The sequence below is a fragment of the Humulus lupulus genome, chromosome 4 (assembly GCF_963169125.1).
Source record: "Humulus lupulus chromosome 4, drHumLupu1.1, whole genome shotgun sequence".
NCBI lineage: Eukaryota > Viridiplantae > Streptophyta > Magnoliopsida > Rosales > Cannabaceae > Humulus > Humulus lupulus.
In genome coordinates, this window is record NC_084796.1 from 2,020,121 (window position 1) to 2,043,704 (window position 23,584).

General features: G+C 30.4%; 5 protein-coding genes across 6 annotated transcripts; 1 reads left to right on the top strand and 4 right to left on the bottom strand.

The window, feature by feature from the left end:
* Positions 1–3,763: 3,763 nt before the first annotated feature.
* On the bottom strand, positions 3,764–8,281 carry LOC133829618 (uncharacterized). The gene is made up of 2 exons (XM_062259345.1): positions 7,861–8,281; positions 3,764–5,432 (listed from the first exon to the last, which is right to left on the bottom strand). The coding sequence occupies exons 1-2, from the start codon at positions 7,990–7,992 to the stop codon at positions 3,855–3,857; spliced, it is 1,710 nt and encodes a 569-aa protein (XP_062115329.1). The 5' UTR covers positions 7,993–8,281; the 3' UTR covers positions 3,764–3,854.
* LOC133830295 (uncharacterized) lies at positions 8,216–9,869 on the bottom strand. The gene is made up of 3 exons (XM_062260237.1): positions 8,833–9,869; positions 8,345–8,360; positions 8,216–8,239 (listed from the first exon to the last, which is right to left on the bottom strand). Exons 1-3 carry the CDS (start codon positions 9,867–9,869, stop codon positions 8,216–8,218), a joined length of 1,077 nt encoding a protein of 358 aa, XP_062116221.1.
* Positions 9,870–12,538: 2,669 nt separating this feature from the next.
* LOC133829619 (putative RING-type E3 ubiquitin transferase C3H69) lies at positions 12,539–17,095 on the bottom strand. 2 transcript variants are annotated; one of them, XM_062259347.1, is made up of 8 exons: positions 16,890–17,095; positions 16,328–16,415; positions 15,448–16,238; positions 15,152–15,221; positions 13,647–13,735; positions 13,490–13,537; positions 13,276–13,371; positions 12,539–13,044 (listed from the first exon to the last, which is right to left on the bottom strand). In XM_062259347.1, the coding sequence occupies exons 1-6, from the start codon at positions 16,898–16,900 to the stop codon at positions 13,501–13,503; spliced, it is 1,086 nt and encodes a 361-aa protein (XP_062115331.1). In that variant the 5' UTR covers positions 16,901–17,095; the 3' UTR covers positions 12,539–13,044; positions 13,276–13,371; positions 13,490–13,500. The 2 variants fall into 2 exon arrangements, with proteins under 2 accessions (XP_062115331.1, XP_062115330.1); XM_062259346.1 differs by lacking the exons at positions 12,539–13,044; positions 13,276–13,371; positions 13,490–13,537; positions 13,647–13,735 and adding an exon at positions 13,910–14,358.
* Positions 17,096–20,259: 3,164 nt separating this feature from the next.
* LOC133829620 (thylakoid lumenal 19 kDa protein, chloroplastic) lies at positions 20,260–21,391 on the top strand. Its single transcript, XM_062259348.1, has 2 exons — positions 20,260–20,674; positions 20,754–21,391. The coding sequence occupies exons 1-2, from the start codon at positions 20,302–20,304 to the stop codon at positions 21,128–21,130; spliced, it is 750 nt and encodes a 249-aa protein (XP_062115332.1). The 5' UTR covers positions 20,260–20,301; the 3' UTR covers positions 21,131–21,391.
* A 215-nt stretch (positions 21,392–21,606) lies between these two features.
* On the bottom strand, positions 21,607–22,820 carry LOC133829621 (uncharacterized). The gene is made up of 2 exons (XM_062259349.1): positions 22,554–22,820; positions 21,607–22,001 (listed from the first exon to the last, which is right to left on the bottom strand). The coding sequence occupies exons 1-2, from the start codon at positions 22,768–22,770 to the stop codon at positions 21,772–21,774; spliced, it is 447 nt and encodes a 148-aa protein (XP_062115333.1). The 5' UTR covers positions 22,771–22,820; the 3' UTR covers positions 21,607–21,771.
* Positions 22,821–23,584: the final 764 nt, after the last annotated feature.

A 23,584-nucleotide genomic window follows, 5' to 3' on the forward strand; every position in this document is an offset into this window, starting at 1 on the left:
GCTTGTATAATTATAATATAGAATATTATATATGTTCATCAAATGCTTTAATATATCGATTGATAAATTAAAATTCAATATCGGTCACCCATGTATATAAATAATAAATAAAAATATTTTTTTAGATTCAAGTAAATCTATTATATATTCTATTATATTTTTAGGTTTTCTACCGATCACTAATTTAGTTTTTTAAAATTAAAAACACAATTTTCTAATTGCGAACGCCCTTAGCATTCTATTCTAAATGTAGCTAAGTCTATGTAAACATTTTTTTAATATCTTTTTTGTCCATTTTTTCCTCTCTCTTCCATTAGCAAATTTTTTATTATTATTTTTTCTTTTTTAATTTTTTTTTACTTTAACTATTAAATAATATTTATAAATATAATATTTAAATAATGTAAAAAAAAATATAAAATAGTTGATGTATGGTGTAATATAAAAATGCGAGGTAAATAAAAAAAATAAGATTTTGATAAATAAAGTAGAGTAACCTAACTTTAACATGAGATAACGTGAATGAATAAAATGAAAATTAGATGTAATAGCATTTCAGCACCTCCCTACCATAGCTTTTTCCTTTAATTTTGTCTTTTGCAATAATTTTGTAATAATAAAGATAATCAATTTTGTTAAAAACTTGTGCCTACAATAATACGTAGTAGTTGTGTATTATTATTATTATTATTATTATTATTATTATTATTATTATTATTATGTGAAAACAAGATAAAAAAATATAAGAGTATTGTAATGATGGTATTATTTACCAATTATAAGTGCTCTTTTTTTCTTTACCATATAATGTTTTATGTGAACATTTTTATTTAGTCTTTTGTAGCATATTTCGCCAACTGGATACCGATTGATTGTTGAACTGAGTTGTTGACCCAAATGATGATTTTTGAATTGTTGGCATCCCCAAGATCCAACTGTTCTGCAAAGTTCTCATCTTTATCGTCCTTCGGTTTCGTGGAAGTTCCAGAAACATAACCCCACATACGGTTACCTTTAAGAAAAATTTTCATGACATAATGCCAATACGAATAATTTTGGCCATTCAATTGCACATTGATGGACTAAAGCAAATCATCTTTAAATTTATATATTATTATAATAATATTTTATAACATTTAAATTTATATTAATATAATTATTAAATTATATATTTTTATAATAATAACATTTTATAACATTTGAATTTGAATTTATATTATAATATTTGAATTTATATTAATATAATTTATAAATATCTATTTTTAATTAGTTTTGAAAGTATATTCCATTAAATATTTAGAATATTTTATTAAAATTAACGAAACAAATCATTAAACAAAAAAAAATTCATTATCTACACAATTTTTATATAGAAGAAATATATATACCAATCTTTCTTTTTAAATAACGAATGGTAAAGTGCGTTTTTACCAATTGATAATGTAATAAACCAACTACCTTTCTATAGTAATATCAGTAATTAACTATTATAATCCACAAATAGTTACAAGACAACTCTTATTATATATAAAATTTTCAAACATTTGATTGCTATGGTATTAGCATTATTTTTACTATACACTTTGCGTACATATATCTCAAAGATTGGAGAAATTGATAACTCATTACAATTACAATTAATTCTTGAGCCACGCACGCAGGACATAAATGTATATAGTAATAATGCCAATAATTTAATATTCTTTGTGTAGTGGACTCTTATTTTGGTTAGAGACGAGCGGTGTAGAAAGAAGAGAATACCTGCACCCAATTGGATTAATATTAATAATAACTAAGGTACCTTAGGATTAATAATAATAATAACTAATGTACCTTAGGATTAATATAATAATAACTAATAAAACAAATTGATTAATAACAAGTGAGATGATTAAAAGTTAAACCCATGTTTTCAAACTTCACATGAGTCAGCAAATATGTCAGCCATGCCAAACTTCATATAGGTCAGCATATATATGTCATATAGATGTAAAGATAAAAATTGATTTGGACGTGTAACTTTTGTTGTCCAATTGGGTGCAGGTATTCTCTTCTTTCTACACCGCTCGTCTCTAACCAAAATAAGAGTCCACTACACAAAGAATATTAAATTATTGGCATTATTACTATATATATTTATGTCCTGCGTGGCTCAAGAATTAATTGTAATTGTAATAAGTTATCAATTTCTCCAATCTTTGAGATATATGTACGCAAAGTGTATAGTAAAAATAATGCTAATACCATAGCAATCAAATGTTTGAAAATTTTATATATAATAAGAGTTGTCTTGTATATTACTATAGAAAGGTAGTTGGTTTATTACATTATCAATTGGTAAAAACGCACTCTACCATTCGTTATTTAAAAAGAAAGATTGGTATATATATTTCTTCTATATAAAAATTGTGTAGATAATGAATTTTTTTTGTTTAACGATTTGTTTCGTTAATTTTAACGAAATATTCTAAATATTTAATGGAATATACTTTCAAAACTAATTAAAAATAGATATTTATAAATTATATTAATATAAATTTTTAAAATTTAATATAAATTCAAATTCAAATGTTATAAAATGTTATTATTATAAAAATATATAATTTAATAATTATATTAATATAAATTTAAATGTTATAAAATATTATTATGATAATAATATATAATTTTCTAATTATATTAATATAAATTTAAATGTTATAAAATATTATTATGTTGGAATTTTTTTAATATACATATTTTACTTTTTTTATAGAAAGTTAAGAGAATATTTGGTTTGGATCTTTGATTTTGCTAAAGAAAAATTGTGAGAAAAAAGGGTAGAGAAAACATAAAGGAAATACCTTATTGATAAATGAAAAACTAGGGAATATACTCATTTGGTGCCCTGTGTTTTTGCAAAGTATCATTTTGGTACCCTCTGTTTTCAATAATGCTCATATGGTACCCTGTATTTTAAAATCGTACATATTTGGTACCCTAAACTCAGATTTGATAGATAAAATTTTGTCAATATGATGAAGATACACTACTAGTATGGACTAACTAATATAGTGGTTTTTGGTATAATATTGCATTTGAGAACATTCTCAATGGATGTTCTACTCTATCTTTCGAAATACATCACCAAACTCATTTTTCTCTATTTTACATTATACCATACATCAACTTTTTTATTTCTTCTCTATATTTTCTCTACTTCATTTAAATATTATATTTTTTATTATACATCATTATTTGTTTAAGAAAGTTTATATCAATATTAATTTAATTCATTTTATTAATAGTATTGGGATTTATTAAAGTACTATGACTTTATTAAAGTACTATTGTGTTCAATTCGCTAAGAAATTTGTAAGATCTAGTTAAGGTTAGCTCAACATATTTAGAGGCCTCAGGCTGAGAAATTTTCAGAAATATCATTCAATGTATAATTGCCTAAGTTGGAGTTGAACATTAACATTGATAACAGAGCTGAACTTGAACCCAAATGTGCTCTACTTGTTGCAGACAAGTATGAAAGAGAGTTGTTGCAAAAGCTTTTAGAAGTTTTTAACTTGGCATAACATAATATGAAATATATCTATATATATATATTCATGTGTTGAATGAGCTTTGATGAGTTATATTATGATTTTATTAAAGTGCTATTGTGTTCAATTCACTAAGTATGCCAAATTTATATTCAGAAATCTGTAAGCTCTAGTTAAGGTCAGCTCAACATATTTATAGGCCTTAGGGTCAGAAATTTTCAGAAATATCAATGTATAATCAATAACTTTCACACCAGCTAGACTAAGTTGGAGTTGAACATTAACATTGATAACAGAGTTGAACTTGAACCCAAATGTGCTCTACTTGTTGCAGACAAGTATGGAAGAGAGTTGTGGATCTGAAGCACCACTGATGAGGGCACCCTTACTTCTAACATCAAAAAGATAATCCAAAGCTCTTTGTGTAATAGTCTCACCAGGGATCAGCACTGGAATTCCTGGTGGGAATGAGCATATAAGCTCCCCACAAACTTCCCCAAGGCAGTCTCCAATGCTTACTTTCATTTTGCTTCTAAAAAAGGCCTCTCTTGGAATTAAGCTTGTGGTGAAATTAGCAAAAGGTGTAACCACACCATGGGTTACCTTCTCTATCGCTCCCTGAGTCAGTGCTGCAGATGACACTATATTCTTTAGGCCAAACACTAACCTCTCAACATGTTCTCTACAAGTTCCAAGATTAAATGCACAAGTAACAGATGTGGTTCCAGCAAGTTCACATATAATCTCATTATCTACGTACAAAATTTCATTTGCTTTATAGCCAGACACGTTCAACTGTTTAAAACCAATGGTGAGCCTTAATGGATCCATAACTGGGAACTTTGGGAAACTCTTAGAGTTGAGTATGGAAATGCCGGGAAGTGTTCTTATCACTTTCTTAGCCTCAGCAGCTATTTGCAGTGCTTTGTCAAATAAGGCTTCTGGGTTTTCAGTAAGTTGGTGTCGAGCTGCATCTAATGATGCTAGAAGAAGATAACTAGGACTAGTGCTTTGAAGCAATCGAAGGCATCCGGAGACTTTTTCTTTATCTACAAGATTGCCCGACATGTGCAACATTGATGACTGTGTCAAAGAGCAAAGAACTTTGTGAGTTGATTGAGCAACCAAATCAGCCCCTTGCTGAAGTGCTGAGTTGGGCATGTTAGGATGAAACCCGAGATGAGCCCCGTGAGCCTCATCCACGATTAGAGGAATTCCATGAGAGTGGCACAGCTGAGATATCTCGCTTATGTTGCTGCATATTCCATGATAAGTAGGAGAAGTCACAAAGACTGCAGCCAGTTTTCGACCTTCTTTCTCTAGTTCCTCAATTGCTTTCTCCACCTGTGATGGAATGACCCCACCTGAAATATCCCATTCAACATCATATTCAGGTATGACGTACTTAGGTACGGCACCAGATAAGACCATAGCAGATATGGCTGATAAATGACAATTCCGGGGAAGAATTAGATAGTCTCCTGGTGAACATGTAGCCATAATTGCAGCATGGATTCCACAAGTGGTTCCTCCAACAAGAAACCATGTCTCCAATGCTCCAAAAAGCTTGGCTGCTTCCTTTTGTGCATCTAAAATGGGCCCGTGTGGAGAAGCCAGGTTGTCGAGCTCTGGAACCGCAGCCAAGTCATGAATAAATGGTTTGAGACCAATGAGTTGAGTTAATGAAGATGGGGCACTGCGACCTCTGTTGTGAGCAGGAAAGTGAAATGTGGCAGCTTTTTGTTGAGCTACAGTCTTCATTGCACTAACAAGTGGAAGAGGATTATACTGCTGCTGCTTGGATATCTCTGTGTTACACGAGACAACTTCATCTTTGTTGTGGTTTCTTATATCACTTGTCTTGTCTTGATTCTTGCTTGGCTCCACAGTGTTTCCATCCTGCAACAAGTCATGCAAGGATAACAAATTCACAGTTACCGTTAACATGAAAGTATTTTTTTCTTTATATCTGATCTCTAAAGAATTCAGGCAAGTTGATTAGTTAAACAAACTATCCTCTCTTGGACAAAAGGTCGAATAGTTTGGAATCACTGACACAGAAGAGCTATTGAGGAATTGCCCACTTTTAGAAAAGTGTAGCATGAGGGAATTTAAAGTTTAAACATGGCTGGTTTAACAAAAAAAAACACCCCTTGATGCTTCCATCGTTAGAATGTCAAATAAGAGTTATCTAGCTTATACATAAAACACACATTACACCTGTTAAAATTAATGCCAAACACAATTTCACCTGTGCCGATTTTATAGCATAAGAGTTTATTAGTTTGAGTTCGACCCATCCAAGATTATAAGAATAATCTCTTAATTACTACCCTTTTTATTTAAAGGAAAACCTCTTGATTCCAATTATGATGATATTAATTACTTATGTAATTTTTAGAAAATTTTGAGGAATTTGGAATTGCGACTGCACTCAGTAAATTTGATTGTTTGAGCTGCCTACATACATTCTTTATGAATGATCAAGTCACCTGTAGTTCTAGATAGTTATTTTGGAAAATGAGTGGAAGAATTCCGGTAAATGACCATTTCATAAGAATTCATGATATATTTAGAAGTTTATGAAATTCCGGTAGATGACCATTTCATGGAATTATTTAATGTTTTTTAAAAAATATTTGAGGTGAATGACCTATTATGGAATTTTGAGAGTCGTGTTTGATATTTGAGAATTTTGGGAATTTGTGGTTCATGTAACTACACTTAGTTTTAACAACTAAGTTGCCTACATATCCTTTAGAGGAATAAAGTCAAACGTAGTTTAATTTTTTTGTATATATGAGAATTTTGTGAAGAATTAACTCACTTTTAAATTCTACAATTTAAGGTGGGGGTTTGAGGTGAATGACCTTTAGAAATTTTATTGAGGTGAATGACCTCACTTAGGATTTTTGACGTGAATAACCTCGTTTGGGAAGTTTGAGGTGAATGACCTCATTGAGAAATTTTAGGAGATTGTGATTGTACCTAACATTAACAATTAGGTTGACTTTGGGTTTGTTTTGGAACAAAACTCATTTTTTTTTTATCTCACTTGAATAAATTTGGAGACCACTTGAATTACAATTCTATTTTGATGAGATTTGTGGAATAAAATTCAAAATTACTTGAGTCTTTGTGTCTTGAATTCAATGGTATTTGAGAGAATATATTTCGACAAAGATATGATGAGTTAATTTTATATTTTGTCACACTTTGATTTTAATTGGAATATTTGTTTGTTGCTTCACATTCCAATTTTCTCAAATTGAATTTATGATTTTTTTTTGGTACTCCAAAGTATAATAGATATCATATTCCAATTGCTTTTGTATTTTGGAGCAAATTTGATAAAGATTTTATATAAAACTTTAGTGCATATGTATAACAATGTTATGAGGTATATGATTCTTTTCCTAATGTATGTCTTTTTTTTTTTTAAGTTGCCCATGTCAATTGAATATTGAATATTTGTTTATTTCTACACATATATATTTCTTCCTTCTGGAAGTGAAATTTTTGCATATCAACATATTGCTTTGGCATACATATATAATTGAGGTATTGGATTTTTACAAGTTTTGTTTTCTTGATTTTATTGTTTAGCAAAATTTATTTTTTAAGAAAACTTTGACAGCATAACCAAATATGAATTTTATGATTTATCATAATTTTCATAGCTATATCTCACTTTTGGAGACTTTTTGTTGGCAAAGCCTAGGTCAAAGTGTATCATGAACAACACATGAAAATTAATGATAATTTTAGAAGAGATCTGGACAATATAACGACATGGAGAAATCAGATTTTCTCATTTCCCCTTTGGTTATATCTCACTTTTGAAAACAATTTTGTGGCTTATAAAGAAAGCCTAGGTCAAATTGGACCAAAGACAAAAGAAGAAAATCATTGGAAAAGAAAAAATGTTCGGAATAACGAGAAGAAAATAGACTTTGTATAAATCCTTGAAGATGAAAATCTTAACACTCTGGATTTCTTCCTTAATTTCTCTCTTGTGTTTTTTTTTTTATCGTAATCTCTCACAATTTTGGCAGAGTTTTTATTTTTTTATTTTTTTCATTTTTTCTCCATTGTCTGATTTTCTTTTTGCTCTTTTTATAGACTTAATTTGACGATAAATTGATCGAACAATGAAGGAAGTGGAGTAGAGAAGAGTGGGGAGTGGGGAGTGGCTAGTGGTGAGAGGTTATTGATTGGTGGATATATATATTTTTTATTTTCTCTCATTTACTCTAAACTGATTCTTTTTCTTTTATTATTTTTTATTTAATAATAATAATAATAAAAAACAGTCATGAATGCTGACCTGAAATGCTGAATCTCGAATTTGCTGAGAATAATAATTCATATCATATATAATGGCCTGTGAGTGTGACAAAAAGAAAACTGTTATAGTAGAACACAACACAGAGATATTGACAATGTGCTTTGATGTCATCTTTCTAATCAAATCATTTTCATACTATCAATTATCTCACATGCATTTATGAATAAATGTATATTAGACCACTGAATCATGGATGATATACAAAAAGAAACTATATATATATAATTTGCAATAAACAAACTGAATCATGGCTATGGTCATATTCAATCAAAACCAAAGAAATAAATGCATTAAATTTTATGAATCTGAAACCCCAGCAAATTAACCTCAAAGTCTACTTTGTTTTTCTTCCAAAAATCTAGAACCAAAAGTTCCAGCAAATTTGATAATACAGAAAATAAAAATAAGAACAAGGAGACGATGCTATGACTCATTAAAAAAATTGGACCTTTCATATACTAACCTGAGATAATGTGAATCTGAAAAGCAGTGGATGAATAAAATGAAAAAGAAAAAAATTAGATACAATAATAGCAGCAACTCCCTACCATAACTTTTAATTTTGTCTTCCTACCATAACTTTTAATTTTGTCTTTTGCAATAATTTTGTAATACGTATTATTATTATTATTATTATTATGTGAACAAGATATAAAAAAGTATAAGAGTAATATAATGATGGTATAATTTACAAATTATAAGTGCTCTTTTTTTTTTTACTAATTTTTTTTTACTCTATATAATGTTTTATGTGAACATTTTTATTTAGTCCTTTGTAGCATATATATATATATATAAATATATATATATATATAAATAAAAAAATAGCCCATATAAAATTACTCCAACTATATAAATCTGAATACATGAAATCTTAATAGTTTTCTCTGCAAAATAAATGATAAAATAAAACAAAATCTATCTTTTATGTAGTTCCTAAGGTGTGGGTACAAGCCAATAGGCGGTCGATAATTCATTTTTTTGAGTTTATCTGAATCAATAGTAAAATGTAATTTAAACTCTTCATTTTCAAGATTGTATAGGCCTAAATCTGAAATCATAGGAGGTCTTGATGAACCATATAATCCATCCACATCATGAGTAAAATAAATGCAATTTGGTTGAAGCCCCATAAAACTAGAAGCCAAAATCGATAATGAGGAGTTATCACCAACAAACAAGGACATTTGACCAAGATTTTTAATCTGAATCCAATCGTCAGAGTCAAAACAATACCTCCAAACTCTAAACGATAATGTTGTTCGACCTTTAATCTTGACATCCTCGAATTCAATAAACCTTTCAACCATTATGATATGTCCATATGATTCCACCAAATATCTCTTACCAGATTGAAACATCCATGGAATCTCACGAGCAAGTTTCTTTACTGTTGAGTTGACGCAAGAGCCTCTAAGATCGAAAGATCTTAAGTCACCATCTCCGGTTACTGCATAAAATAAATCATTATAAAGCAAAATATCTTCTGAAAAGAAATTTGGCTCTATTTTTATCCAAGTTTGGGGGACGCCATCATCATGTGAAAGTCTAATGAAAGCCAACTCGTTTATGTCACTAAATATTACTACAACGATGCATTCATCTGGATTTGCTAGCGGATCATGCGTAATTAGTGCCTTGTAAATGTGGAAGTGGTAGACATTTTCAGGATCAATATATACATCGTAGTCATCTCGAACATCATTTTCAAGATCATATGGTTCAACACCTTCTTCATACTCCATAGGAAATAATGGTGGAAGTTGAATAACACATGTGTTTGCATTATTATTCCCATATTGAACCATAGAACAAGGTTTGTAGAGTGTTACAGTCCAATCCTTATTCACAGTAACCACCCAACCCTTTGAGGAGGCACAAAATCGTTTATCATATGGCACCACAAGTTTTGACTCTAAAAACTTATTATTCGTAACGTTATACATATTCCATGTGTTGTCATCTTCAGTACTAGGAGTTAGAAGCATTGGAACTTAGAAATATCTATATCGATTATATAATGTTTGATTCGTTGATGTAGATTATCCTTCATTACACAATGCCATTCATGGCAAACAGAACCAAATCGGATAAAAGCAATCGTTGGCTCTATTTTTTCCAAAATTAAATTCTAAGATATGGGTTGGAATCTCTGTCAAATCTGCAACTATAGATAAACAAATTATAGTAAACTTAGAATAAGTTTAATTCAACCAAGGCTCATATAAATAACAAAAAAAAAAAATCAATTAGTAAACATACCCGAATCCATGTGCTCTCTTAGTTAATTATATAAAAATGCACGAATTAATGATAGGGAGCTAATGACCTATTATTTATATAGGTGTGTGAATAATCTAATTTTAATTTTTTAAAATATATATATATATATATTGCTGATTTGATTTTGTTGTATATCTAAGATATTTTTCATCCTTTTCAAATTTAAATATACATATATCTCCAAAATAAAAATAATAAAAAAAAATATATATATATATACCTTCTGATATTCAAGGCACTATATTATAATTTTTAACTATTCTTTCCTTTTAAATTTATTTTTTAATTAACAAAATTAATTCGTCCATTACATTTAAAAACGGTTTTTGTTTTTATTTACAACTTTTCAGATATTTATTTATTCAATTGTGTTTTTAATCAAACAAATTATTTATTTAAGATTTTATTTTTATATACATACGGTTCATTTAAAAAAAAAAAGATATTTATATTAGTTGAGATGTTTGTGGAAAAAATAAAATCTGTGAAAATTTTAAAATATAATCTAAATTGATAAATTAGTATTTTTTTTAAATATAGTAATGCATGACTAGGCACAAACAAACAACTAAACATATGAAATTAACTATGATTAAATTATTTTTACTTTTATTGAAAATTCTTCAATATATGTTTTATTAATTATGTTGCTTTATAAAAAAGAAAAAGAAAAGTAATAGTCAAATTAATCAACACTAGTGATGAAGATACACTGCTCGTACGGACTAACCAATATAGTGGTTTTTGGTATAATATTGCATTCGAGAACATGACCAAACTCATTTTTCTTTATTTTACCATATATCAGCTTTTTTATTTCTTCTTTATATTTTATCTACATCATTTAAATATTATATTTTTTATTAATTAAAATAATAGAAAATAAGAAATAAATAAATAGAAAATGATAAAAAAGAACTTAAATGGAGAGAGAAAGAAAGGAAAATGAATAAAAAAATGTTTAGAGACGAGTTAAACCCTAGTAGAGAAAAATTCATGATGAATAATACATATGTAATTGAACTCATCTATTAGAGCATATTTTTTTTCTTATTTTTTCTAATTTTTAGTTCATTTACTGGGAGTGCTCTATTTTAGAATAATCGTTGTAAATACTCTACAAGAAATGAGGATATGAATTGCACCGTATGATCGTATTTTCTTTCTGGTTGGGAAAAAGAAAATGTCTGTTTTTTTTTTTTTTTTTTTTTGTATGATTTTACTTAATTTATATATGTAATAGTGGGGTTTTTGGTAGCTAGTTTAGCAAAAGCATGTGGTCAATAATTTGCAACTTTATATCATGGCATTAAAAACAAAAGGAGGTTGGTTGATCAATCAATCTTGTTCCTTGGTGAAGAACATGTTTGGTTTGATGGAAATGCAAATGAGAATGGAATGCAAACTCTTATTTCTTTGTTTGGTTTGCATTGGAAATCCATGGAAATCCTTAATCCTATTTATTATTCTTATGGTGAACAAGGCACAATAAATAGTAATTGAAACAAATGTTCTACCCTTTCCTTATCAAATTTTCAATATTGTAAAATATATAAATAAAAATTAAAGTAGGGACATTTTTTATAATACACGGTTTATTCAATTTCATTCTCATAATAAATCAAACAAAAGAATTATGATTCTAATATTCATTCCGTAAATAAACCAAACATCATAATCAATTCTTATTACTATTCTTATTCTATTTCATTATATGTTAAAATTATGTATTAAGCATATATGTAGAGACAAATAAGAAGAGACAGATTTGTATATATAGGCCCAATATTATTTGATAGCATTCATGGTTGTTAAAATGTCTACTATCAACTGACATTGCAACAATAATGAATGCTACATAAACCAAAATAGTTAGCTTTTTGTAAAATATTGAAAATAATAATAATAATGATAATTCCAACAATTATTTTTACAATTTCTTCTTACATTTTGGATTTTTATATATATATATTTTACTTTTTTTTTTAAAGAAAGTTAGAGAATATTTGGTTTGGATCTTTGATTTTACTAAAGAAAAATTGCGAGAAAAAAGGGTAGAGAAAACATAAAGGAAATACCTTATTGATAAATAAAACTGTATATGAACTAATAGTAGAGAATAATTCAATTTTATTATAATAGTATACATGAGCTAATAATAGGGCTTAAATGGTACAAAAATATAATAGTATAAAGCTCACTTTTAAGACCATATTATATATATTACATATACTATTTAACTTACATTTTATATTCATGTATATGTATTTTGATGGCTAAAGTTTTGAACAATGACATGCATAACAAAAACCTAAAAATGGAAACTTTCATTTTCTTATTTGAAGAAAATAGAACCTATTGGAAATGGAAAAGCTTATATATTAGAAAACCAAAGTCATTCTCTTATAAAAATTTTAAAGACCAATAGCCATAGCCATAGCCATAGCCATAGCCATTGCCATAAGCCAATATGTAATGTCAAATATATACAGTTCTGATAAACATTTGATAGAGACAATGGAGGTTCAACTCAACTCGACCCAACCAAAGGAAGGTACTTATTTACTACCAATACACGCTGCTCTATCATATCATATATTCAAATCATGCCGTTTATTCAAAATTCAATCTTGACTCACAAAGGTAGCCATTGAAAATTGAGAGACGTATATGACTATGTATACAATCTAAGGAAGAAAAAAAAAGAGCAAACTTTGTCAAAATCCTCACGTGTATTTTTCTTTTTTATAATGTTTACTTTCAATGATTTTGTTTTTGTTTTCATTATTCTTATTTCAAGTTTATAACACCAAGCAGCACCAACCTCTCTCTTCCACCATCGTGCATAGCTCTCCAAACACTTTGTTGTGTAACTGTAATCTGCAAAAAAACAATACAGAAAACAAAGCAAAATACATTATGTTACAACTCTCTTCCTCTCATCTCTAGATAGTTACAGGTAGAAATCTACGACCGATAGGGCACGATCTTGACCATTTATCGAATAGGAAGAATAAGAAGAACTGCAGTGTACAGTCTTGATGAATGGCTAGAATTGTACCCAAAGGGTTATGAGAAAAATCGTACTCTAGTTATAGTAGAATCACCTACCCCAAAAACCAGGCGAGCATACCACCGGCAAAAGATAACATACAACACCATACCATACAATCTCTTATTATCTTCTTGTTCATATGAGTAAACATCCTGCATATTGACAAAGTATCTAACTTTACATTCAGAATATAACATAACCCTTTGGGACCCAAAACCAGATTCTTGTCACCAACATATGAAAATCAATCACAAGTAGTGGCAAACTTACATAGGGAGATATCACCTTATATGCATGTCACTTAGAAAGTCTGATAGCCTGAGAATACCCAAAATTTCAAGTTATCAGATAGAGTGGAAAAGTTTTGGTTTTTCTTTTTCTTTCTTTTCTTGGGAACAATTGAAAGGAGGAGAGCAGAGTATATAACCTAACGTGTTTAGCTATCACAGTTTGACCTTCTTCGTTCCCGAGATGTCGCAGAGCTACTTCCTCCAAACGGCCGTCGCGGTACGCATGCTGCAAATGATATCAGATAACAGCTAAGTTCACTGCTCAATAGCCAACCATGATGTGCCATACATTGTGAAATGCAAGCACTGTGTATACCAAAGAAGACAGAAACAGCACAAATGAAACCAGGACACCAAACATCATTACCAAATGCTAGAATTGGAGAACAAGAGCCACACAGACCAGAATGATAAAATTTATATCTAATTTCACATGATTAATTATAGTTTTAGACACTACTACAAGCTTCGCCCATTAAATGACGCAAAGTTAATGTCTGTCCCCCACAAATATGCCAAAAATATGGATGGCAACAATTCCAACGTCCAAAAGTATTAATAAGGCAATTAAAACCGGCTAATCCAGAAGCTGAGAGTCTAGAACATAAAATCCTCATCACTTGATGAGTCACTTGTATCAAAGCCCATCAACGAAAATAACAACCCCATCTCCCAAGTACTAGCATCTTCAGAGTCTAAACCGTCATCCATTAAACACTCCATATCGTCTAACGGCTCGAACACATCAAAAATAGCATCCATGTCCACAACATTGGATCTGTGTGGAGCTCGCCTTCGTGGTGGTGGCTTGTGATGTTTCCATACATAGGAGCCTGGCTTGACCGTATGCTGGAACACAACAAATATTCTATCCATTAAAGGAGTAATAAAGCTAATACTCTCCTTCATGAAAGTAAAATGACAGCAAAGAAGTTGCATGATTAAACACAAGTAAATGACCCCTCATGTCCTTGGCCCATTACATCTTACCACTCACAGTTCTACAAAAACTACCTACTTAAGGTGCAGAACTCATGAAATCTTAATGTTACTTATTGCCCAAATCTGCGCAGGTCAACCAATAGGATGACAATAAAAGTGCCAGGTCAATCAACTGTTGCTGAGCCTGGATGAGGCTTTCGAGGATCAGACAAAGATATGTATTGGCTGATTAAACTTGGTCCATCTTGAATGATTTCTAATACTAACCCCTTACTAATTCTGACACAGCAACAGATGATAAGCACCAATTTAATTCATTTACAGACATTAGTCAGCAAGTAAAATTTGTAGTTTAGAATCATATCTCTGAAAGTTAACCTACAGGCTAAGGTAACAACTGACATTGAGGAACAAACAATTCATATTCAAAACAACAGCGTAATCCCAGGTATAATCTAGTCTAATCAAAGAAGCCAAGCCAAGCCAAGGAAACATTCTACAAAACAGAAACTCAGCATCTGAATAAATATTCAACAAACAGAAATCAAAGAAGACAAAAACTTTCTCATTTTAATTGTCAATAGTATATATTCCCAGAAATAAAAATCATATATCCAAATTGCAAATACATATAAAATACAAAAAAAAAAAAAAAAAAAAGAGCACTGTATGAACAAAATAACAGCCAGTAGAGTATTACCTTGTAAAAGCAACTAGTACCAAATGGGCAGTTCCCATTCCCGAAGTCAAAGTGCTTGCAATCAATTGACCTGCACGAGAAAATAATTAATTCCACTAATTAAAGTTTCCAATTTGTCAAATAGGATATCCCAACTTGACAACGTTTGAATAAAATAGTAAATTTTCAGCTCTTAAAAAGTAAAGAAGGACCCTTTTCTTCCCTTTCAAATAATTGCAAATGTAAAAGACATTTTAATGAAATATTGAGAAAATATCCATATATAATTAGGTTCAGAGGAGAGGTAATCAAATTACTTGAGTTTTGCCTTGTAGCTGTTAACAATTTCTTGTTTCTCTTCTTTAGAAGTGTACCAAATGACACTTGGAACAACAAAGTATGAAAGCTTGCGACATATTGGGCAGGCCCTCAATGCACTGTTGACATCCAAACCAGAAGTTGGTGAACTACTTCGCCAATTCCTGATGCAAGATATACAGAATGGATGATCACATTCCGACATCAACCCAAACTTTCGCTCAGCTGCTGTCGGCTTTGAGAGAACACGTTCCAAGCAGACACTGCATTCTATTTCTTGACTATGTTTCAATGCCTCTAGATTCTTATGCTTTTTTTCACATGTCCTCAGATGCTCCTCTTTTTCATCAAGCCTATAAGGATGCAAGCAATGTTTTCCACATGTAGGGCACAAGTCTCCATGAATATGCGGACATTTTTCCCCACGTGGACAATCACCAGCAGCAGCAAATGAACAGATAGGAAGATCCACCGGACTCAGGCTGCTCTCACCAACATCACCACTATCTAGGGAATCAGATTGCTCATACCCTTGATTCCAAGCAAGTTGTTTGGGAACAACGAAAGGCCTGCTTGAAGCAGAGAGCTCGGAAATGACCCCTGAAACTAAAGCAACCCCATTTGATGAGGTGCTGGAGGAATGAGGTCGAGACCAAGAATCTGAAACAGGAAATTGTTGTGAACTTGTTGACGAAGATGAACCAGAAGATTGAGATTGAGAAGCCTTAGCATGTTGATATCTGCATCGGCTACCATAAGCACAGAGCCCCCTCTGATAGAAGGTGCAAATCTGAAACAAATAAACAAGAAAGATTAAATTCATATGCTTAAACCGAAACAATGTCTACATACACGTAATCAAATCAATGAAATATTTACATTATTGGGAGGGTCCTTCCAATCATGTGAATACTCACAATGCTCCCCCTTCAGACAGGCTCCATGTGCAAAGAACTTACAAAGAACCCTGAAAAATAATTACAAAACACAAAACTTATAAAAATGATATATTTCCAAATAACTACTAAGCAAGAGATATCAACGATTTGCCCCTAATAACTAATTACATACTAGAAACTGCTAAAGTTATCTTTGGTTCACTTTTTCTCACCAACCAAACAGATATAATAACCAGAATCAGTAAGAACGTAAAATTCAAAATTGTTTCTTTATAAAAGCCAATAAAAAACTGAAAAAACTGTCCTCTTAACATCCCAATAATCCCCAAAAAAGCACACACACACACAAACACATAAATCTATATATCATATAGATTATCCAATAAAACTATACATTTCCCCCAAATCGAAACCAATACTTGGATTCAGATAACAATCAAAATCAACAACTTGGATCAAAAGTGACCTATTCTACACCATAAATATTGAAAAATCATTACAGAAAAAGAAATTAAAAATTAGGGAAGGTTAAAAAAAATTACCTTTTAGACATAACAATCAAAATTGAGAGCAAAAACTCCGATTCAAAAGGGTAGAGCAACAATCGACGAAGCAGGAACCCTAAATACAATCATTCGGAGAAATAGAGGAAAAGAGTTTCAACGAATGTCAGAAGAGGAAAATTTCGCGATTTGTGAGTGGCTTAGGGTTTTCAGCGGTCGTACGGTACGAAAATGGTAATCGAGTTTTCTAAACGAAAATACGAATATACCCTTCAGGTGATAACCAATCATGGTATAGAATGGAGGGTATTTACGTAATTATGGAGAAGAAATATAGCTTTATAGATTCTTGATTTGGGAGTTACGGTTCCCATCTATCGTACTATTTTAGATTTTAGATTTTTGCTTTTTTCTTTTTTATATTTTTTACTAAAAAAGAAAAAAAAAGTACCATTTTAATCCCATAATTTTATTCCATTACACATTTAGACTCTATTTTTAGTAAAATTACATTTTAACTCTTATTTTACAAAATCAATCAAAACAATATTCTAAACTTGATTTTAATTAAAATAATCATAAATATGACCAAACTACTTTCAAATTTTATTAAATATAAAATTGAATTTTAAAAACTAAAGTAAAATTAAAATTAAAACTCATCACTCTTACTCTTGTTTCTTTCCTTCTAGTTCCTAGCTGCTCCAGCCCAGACTCATTAGTTTGTCTCTCTAATTCTCGGGAGAAAAGAAGGCGAGGATCGACACAAGCTACACGGGGATGATGCAATCGACGCCATAGGGTGGATAGATCCTTGAGTGATTCTATGTAGAGGAATTTTTTTAGGGTATGGGTTGGGGAGTTTGATAGTAATATTTCGTGATTTAATTTTCTTTTATTTAAAAAGAAAATTGGGTTTAGAGAGAGAATTTTAATTTTTGTTTTGTTTTTTTATTCAATTTTAGGATTATTTTTTCTTAATTTAGTTATTGTTTTAAGTATATGATTTAAATTTTGATTTTAAATTTAGTATTTAAGTTTAATTTTGATTTTTGTTTGTTATAATTATTTAAAAATTTTAATTAATTCAAATATGATTTTTTTATCTAAATTTTAATTTATTAAATCAACTAATTTATAAAACTTGAGGGTATTTTGGTTATACGTAAAATTATTTGAACTAAAACAAGTTCAGGATGGTGGGTACTATTTTAATCTATTTACAAAATATGGGATTCAAAGTATAATTTAACAAAATATATCGTCCAAATACATAATTAGTTAAAATAGAGAATCCAAAATAATATTTTTCCAAAATAACGTAATTAGGAAATATATCATTTCATAATTTTTTTTTTGTAAAGTGATATCTATTTGGAATCCATATAAGATGTCGAAAAATTCAAACATGACACAGTGTCAATATATTGGAAGTATGTGGAAGATCTTTTTGTAAAAATTTATCAAAACAAGACTTTGCCAAATATCTCAAATAAAAAAAAATGTTATGTTGATGCCTTTTCATTCAAACTACATATATTATGTAACATGATATAATTAAGATAATTTAAGTAAGTATTTATGTGTACTTTCTTAATAATAAAATAACTATGTATTAATGTTAATAGATTAAAAAACTATTTTTTATAAAGATATAATATTAGCCTTCTTTTATTCTTGGGTTTATACATTTTTAGACCCTGTGTTTTGCATCATTAACTGTTTGGACTCTGTGTTTTGACAAATTATTTTTTGGCCCCTGTGTTTTTGTAAAATGGTTCAAATAGGCCCATAAATCTGATTTTGATGAACAAAAAATTGAATATAACAACACAGTTCTTAGGAAAAATGACTGTATTTTTGTTCTGAGTTGTTAATTTGATAAATTATTTGTGATTTTAATTAAAAAAAACTTTGATCAAAATCGGATTTAGAAGTCTATTTAAACTATTTTAGAAAATACATGGTGGGTCTAAAAAGTAATTTATTAAAATACGAAATCCAAACAGATAATGAGCAAAAAAACAATATCTAAAAATGTATAAACCATTTATTCTTTAGGTTTCTAGTAATGTTTATTTTTCTAATATCTTTTAGCATTTATCTTTTTTTCAATGAGATATTAGACTATTCAAATGAAACTGTTTATGAACTAGCCAATGAGGTGGAGAGAGATTTATTACAAATAGATAAGCAACGGTTTTTTTTTTATTTCTCTTTTTTGATTGACTGGATTTATAAAAAAAAAAAATTAAAGTGGGGTTGCTCTCATTATTAGAGTTGCTCTAAGATGCACTTTCAATAAATCATTTATTTGTTTTGAAAAAAATCATATCTTATATTGTATTGAAAATGATGTATTTGATAATTCTTATATATTATATCGGTCTATAGTAAGAACATATAAATAAAAATTAGTCTTCAAAAGTAAATTTTAATGTTTGGTCATTATCTTTTATTTTAATTTTATACTATAAAAAAAGTTGTATTAAATACTTTGAATTAGAATTCCTTCTTATTCAAATTATAAGTAACACATAGAAGAACTCAATTATATCAAATATAAAATGAAAACAATATCATGCTAATTTCATCCTCATCTCATTGAGCTTAATAGTAATTTTACATTATCCCATAAAAAAAAATATATATGCAAACAAAACTCATTACATCAACCACCCAAAGTTGGAGCCAAAACCAACTCCTCATAAGGAAGAGTAACATTTATATAACTTAAACTCTAATTGAATGAATAATAAAACATGCACTCCTAACCACACCACTTCCACCTTGGTAGTATTTAATATAATCAATTTTGTCTTGAAAAAAAAATTACACATTAACTTTATATTAAAAATGAGGTAGAGTTAAATTAAAGCTAATTTAGTAACGACTCTACTTTATTTAGAAAATATTTTATCTTTTCACAAAAGTCACGTCTCTCAAATTAGTTTAAATAAAAATAAGGTTTATATTTTTTTAAATTCTGTGTTTTGTCTTATTATCTGTTTGAATTATGTTATTTGACGAATTTTTGTTAGACATATATTTTATTTTTGTTTTAAATTGTTAGTTTAGTAAATTATTTGTAATTTTAGTTTATAAAATTTTGACCAAAATCGAGTTTAGAATTCTATTTGAACAATTTTACAAAATTCAGGTACAAAAAATTATTTGCTAAAACACAAGGTTCAAATGAGTAATTAAACAAAATTTAGACTGTAAAACTATATATTATATATTTAGTATTTAAAAAAAAGTAAATATTAATGTGTGGTCCTTATATTTTATCTTATATTTATATTTATAGAAAGTACAAGTGTTTGCCAATTGCCACAAGATTGGATAAGAAAAATCTCAAAATCAATTACAACAATACACAACCAACCATTACCAAAGCCTTCAAATTCAATCCAAATATTCCAAAAAAACAAAAAAAAAATCAAATTTTATGATCCATATGGCCACTCTATTCTCTCCCTCTGCTCTCTTCTCCAACTCCAACAACACCGCCACTCCAACCACCGCAAGACCACCTCAAACTCCACCGGCAGCCAAAACCCACCTCCCATTCGCCTCCACCAAGTCCCCCATCGCCACCTTAGCTTCCACCTTGGCCGCAACCGCCGCCGCCGCCACCCTCCTCTCCTCTTCCCCACCACCCGCACTAGCTGACCCCACCTTTCAAATCTACTACGGCACGGCAGCCAGCGCTGCCAACTACGGTGGTTACGGTGGCAATTCCAACAAGCAAGACTCAGCTGAGTATGTCTACGACGTGCCTCAGGGCTGGAAAGAGCGTTTAGTATCAAAAGTCGAAAAGGGTATGTTGTGCTAAACTAGCTCTGCTATATAAAATGGGTTTGATCGGATTACTTTTACTTATATTGTTGTTCGAAATAGGTACAAATGGAACTGACAGTGAGTTTTATAACCCAAAGAAGAGAACAGAGAAAGAGTATTTGACATTCCTATCTGGGTTCAGGCAGCTAGCGCCGAAGGATGTGGTTTTGAACAATTTGGCTTTGTCTGATGTGGATTTGCAGGACTTGATAGCCAGTGCTGATCAGATCTCGTCGGAGGAGACGAAAGACGAAAAGGGTCAGCTTTATTACACTTATGAGATCGATGGTGTGGCTGCACACAGCTTAATCTCAGTTACTTGTGCCAATAACAAACTCTATGCTCATTTCGTTAATGCTCCAACAACAGAGTGGAATAAAGACAAAGACATGTTGAAGCATGTTCATGAGTCTTTTAAAACTGTTGGTTCTTTTTGAGTTTGATAATTTTTCTCTTTCTCTTTTGGAAAATTTTGTCTTTGAGGCATCATAAAAGATCTCATTCCACGGCCTCTCTTTATTTTCTTATTGTGTTATAAGAAGCTGAGGCTCAAAGAGAATTTGATGTGAGGTTGTGAGACAGCATAATATTTGGCATGGTGAGAGCTCATGAATCACAAGTATATATTACTATTATATATATATATATATATATGTAAATGTAGGAATGGAGTATATTGGGAAAGACATGTTTGTGAATTGTGACATTGTGTTTAATTGTTTGCCAAAGTGAAGTTTCTAACCACCCAAACAAGTCTTTGATCCCAACATAACAATTGCTTTAGTATTCTGGTCCTGAGATATTGTAGGATTAGGCTCTCTAGAGATATTATTTGAGAAGAGATCACTAGAAGTGTTCCAAATTGATAGTGGTAATCCTCTATTCAAAATTCTAATAATCATGACAAGGATCATAAACTGTAATTGAACTTTATTTCTTATGTTTTCAAAGCATTTTTATTTGCTACTGCAGAAGCTTTAACCATGTACATCAGGTTATCAAAGCTAAGAAGGTTTCAAACCAAAATCTAATGTTCTTTCATATGATTGTGTATATAGAAGAATATGGTTAAAAAGTATTAATACAATGTGTAGCCATCATCATAGGAAACGTGCCAACCTCGCCGACAAGGTGGTGCATCTTCACCATACTCAGCACAGCAGCTCCATCTCTTCTTCCAATTGCCACTTCCAGTGTTTGGTCTGTTATTCCTCTCATTCCATCTGTACACGATTACACCAGACCGGTCACTCCACTCCCCATCGATTCCTTGGTGCGGTGGAGCCAATGCCAATAACCCTCTTTCTCCTATGAAATACACTAATCCATCACAACACAACAAAACCACAATCTTTCCAACTTTGAACACTTAACAGAGGACCCATTTAAGAAAAGCTTTAAGTAGCTTAAGAAAAAAAAGTGTAACCCTCTTTCTCCAATTCTATGAAATACATTGTAAACCCATCAAAACTCAATCTTGAAACACAAGCAAAACCTTTTTTGCTTACAAATTTAAACATTTGAGAAAGAACCCATTTGAGAAAAACTCTAAATAGCTAGAAGCACAAAGCAGAAGACAAATATGATATAGAATGCTACATAATTCAATAACCCTCTTTCTCCTATGAAATACTTAACATTAAAAATCCATCAAAACACAATCTTTCTGACTTTGGACACTTAAAAACCTTTGTTTTTGCTGACAAATTTAAACATTTAAGAAAGAACCCATTTAAGGAAAACTTTAATTAAATAGCTTCAAAGCACAAAGCAAAAGACAAAAAAGATTTAGAATAATAATATGTGGTTGAGATTATTAGAGCAAGGGTATTATATCCATATAGGGGGTGTTGTACGTACCAGTAGTGTGGCCGTGGAAGGAACAAGCGGTGGGGGAGTTGTCTTGGTCGGAGTAAGGAGTGTAGCATCTAAGGCATCGTTTATTCTTTGTTTGGATTATTTGGACTCTGCTTACTTTGCTTTCATTTCTATTAGCATAGCAAGACTTGGTTTTTAAGCCACTAGTACTGTATGGCTTGCAGAGCAGGCTTTGACCAAGCTCGTATGCCATGGCCATGCCAGGAGAGAGCTTGTTTATTGGCTTTTGGACCTTGTTTGATCCTTTGTAAAAATCTGTGTATAAATGAGAGAGAGAGAGGGAGAGAAGTATATGTATGTTGAGAAAATGGACCATTAATTTGGCAGCCCATTTGCCTCTATGTTCACCTGGACAGCCCAATGCACACAAAGACCACTTGAATCTTGATCTTTGGATTTAGAGGAGAGACTACTAAATAATAATTGTTATCATCTCCGCAACATGCAGCTATAAATACACACATATGCATACTCACACTACAAAAAATCTAAAAATCTTAGTTTTAGTCACAATAAATTTTGTGACAAAAAACAAAAATTTGGTAACTAAAGAAAAATTATCTTACTTATGTCATTACCAAAAAGTCCATGGCTAAAAGTATTAGTCACAAAAATTATAATTTGTTATCACTAAATGTAATTTTAGTCACAACAAACTTTATTACTAAAAATAATAGGTTGTGACTAAAACTACTTTAGCGACAACTTGTGATTAAGTATGACTTTATAGTCACAAGTAATTTTTTGTTGTTACTAAAAGTGTCATTTAGTCATACAAAATATATATTGTGACTAAAAAGTTTTCACTAAAGGTTACCTTTATTTGTAGTGTCAGTCTTGCTATTTGGGTGCCCAACACTACATGAAAGGTTGCACTCTATAGTTGGTTGGTGATATTCTATAATACTTATTAAATTCAAAAGTGCGGGGCCCGATATTGGATTACACCAATAATAGTATCACACTTCCTTGTGGTGTTAGGCACTAGTGGTGTCCCTTAGCATTTATCATAT

Excerpts from the sequence above, each read along its gene's own strand:
- LOC133830295 (XM_062260237.1), bottom strand. The coding sequence starts at position 9,869 with ATGCTTCTAACTCCTAGTACTGAAGATGACAACACATGGAATATGTAT.
- LOC133829620 (XM_062259348.1), top strand. The coding sequence starts at position 20,302 with ATGATCCATATGGCCACTCTATTCTCTCCCTCTGCTCTCTTCTCCAAC. Across the intron at positions 20,675-20,753 it reads AGTATCAAAAGTCGAAAAGG|GTACAAATGGAACTGACAGT; the intron begins GTATGTTGTGCT and ends TGTTCGAAATAG.
- LOC133829619 (XM_062259346.1), bottom strand. Across the intron at positions 16,239-16,327 it reads GGAAGGACCCTCCCAATAAT|ATTTGCACCTTCTATCAGAG; the intron begins GTAAATATTTCA and ends TATTTGTTTCAG. Across the intron at positions 15,222-15,447 it reads AGCTACAAGGCAAAACTCAA|GTCAATTGATTGCAAGCACT; the intron begins GTAATTTGATTA and ends TTTCTCGTGCAG.
- LOC133829621 (XM_062259349.1), bottom strand. The coding sequence starts at position 22,770 with ATGGCCATGGCATACGAGCTTGGTCAAAGCCTGCTCTGCAAGCCATAC. Across the intron at positions 22,002-22,553 it reads CTTCCACGGCCACACTACTG|GAGAAAGAGGGTTATTGGCA; the intron begins GTACGTACAACA and ends TGTATTTCATAG.
- LOC133829618 (XM_062259345.1), bottom strand. The coding sequence starts at position 7,992 with ATGACATCAAAGCACATTGTCAATATCTCTGTGTTGTGTTCTACTATA. Across the intron at positions 5,433-7,860 it reads TTCGAGATTCAGCATTTCAG|GATGGAAACACTGTGGAGCC; the intron begins GTCAGCATTCAT and ends GACTTGTTGCAG.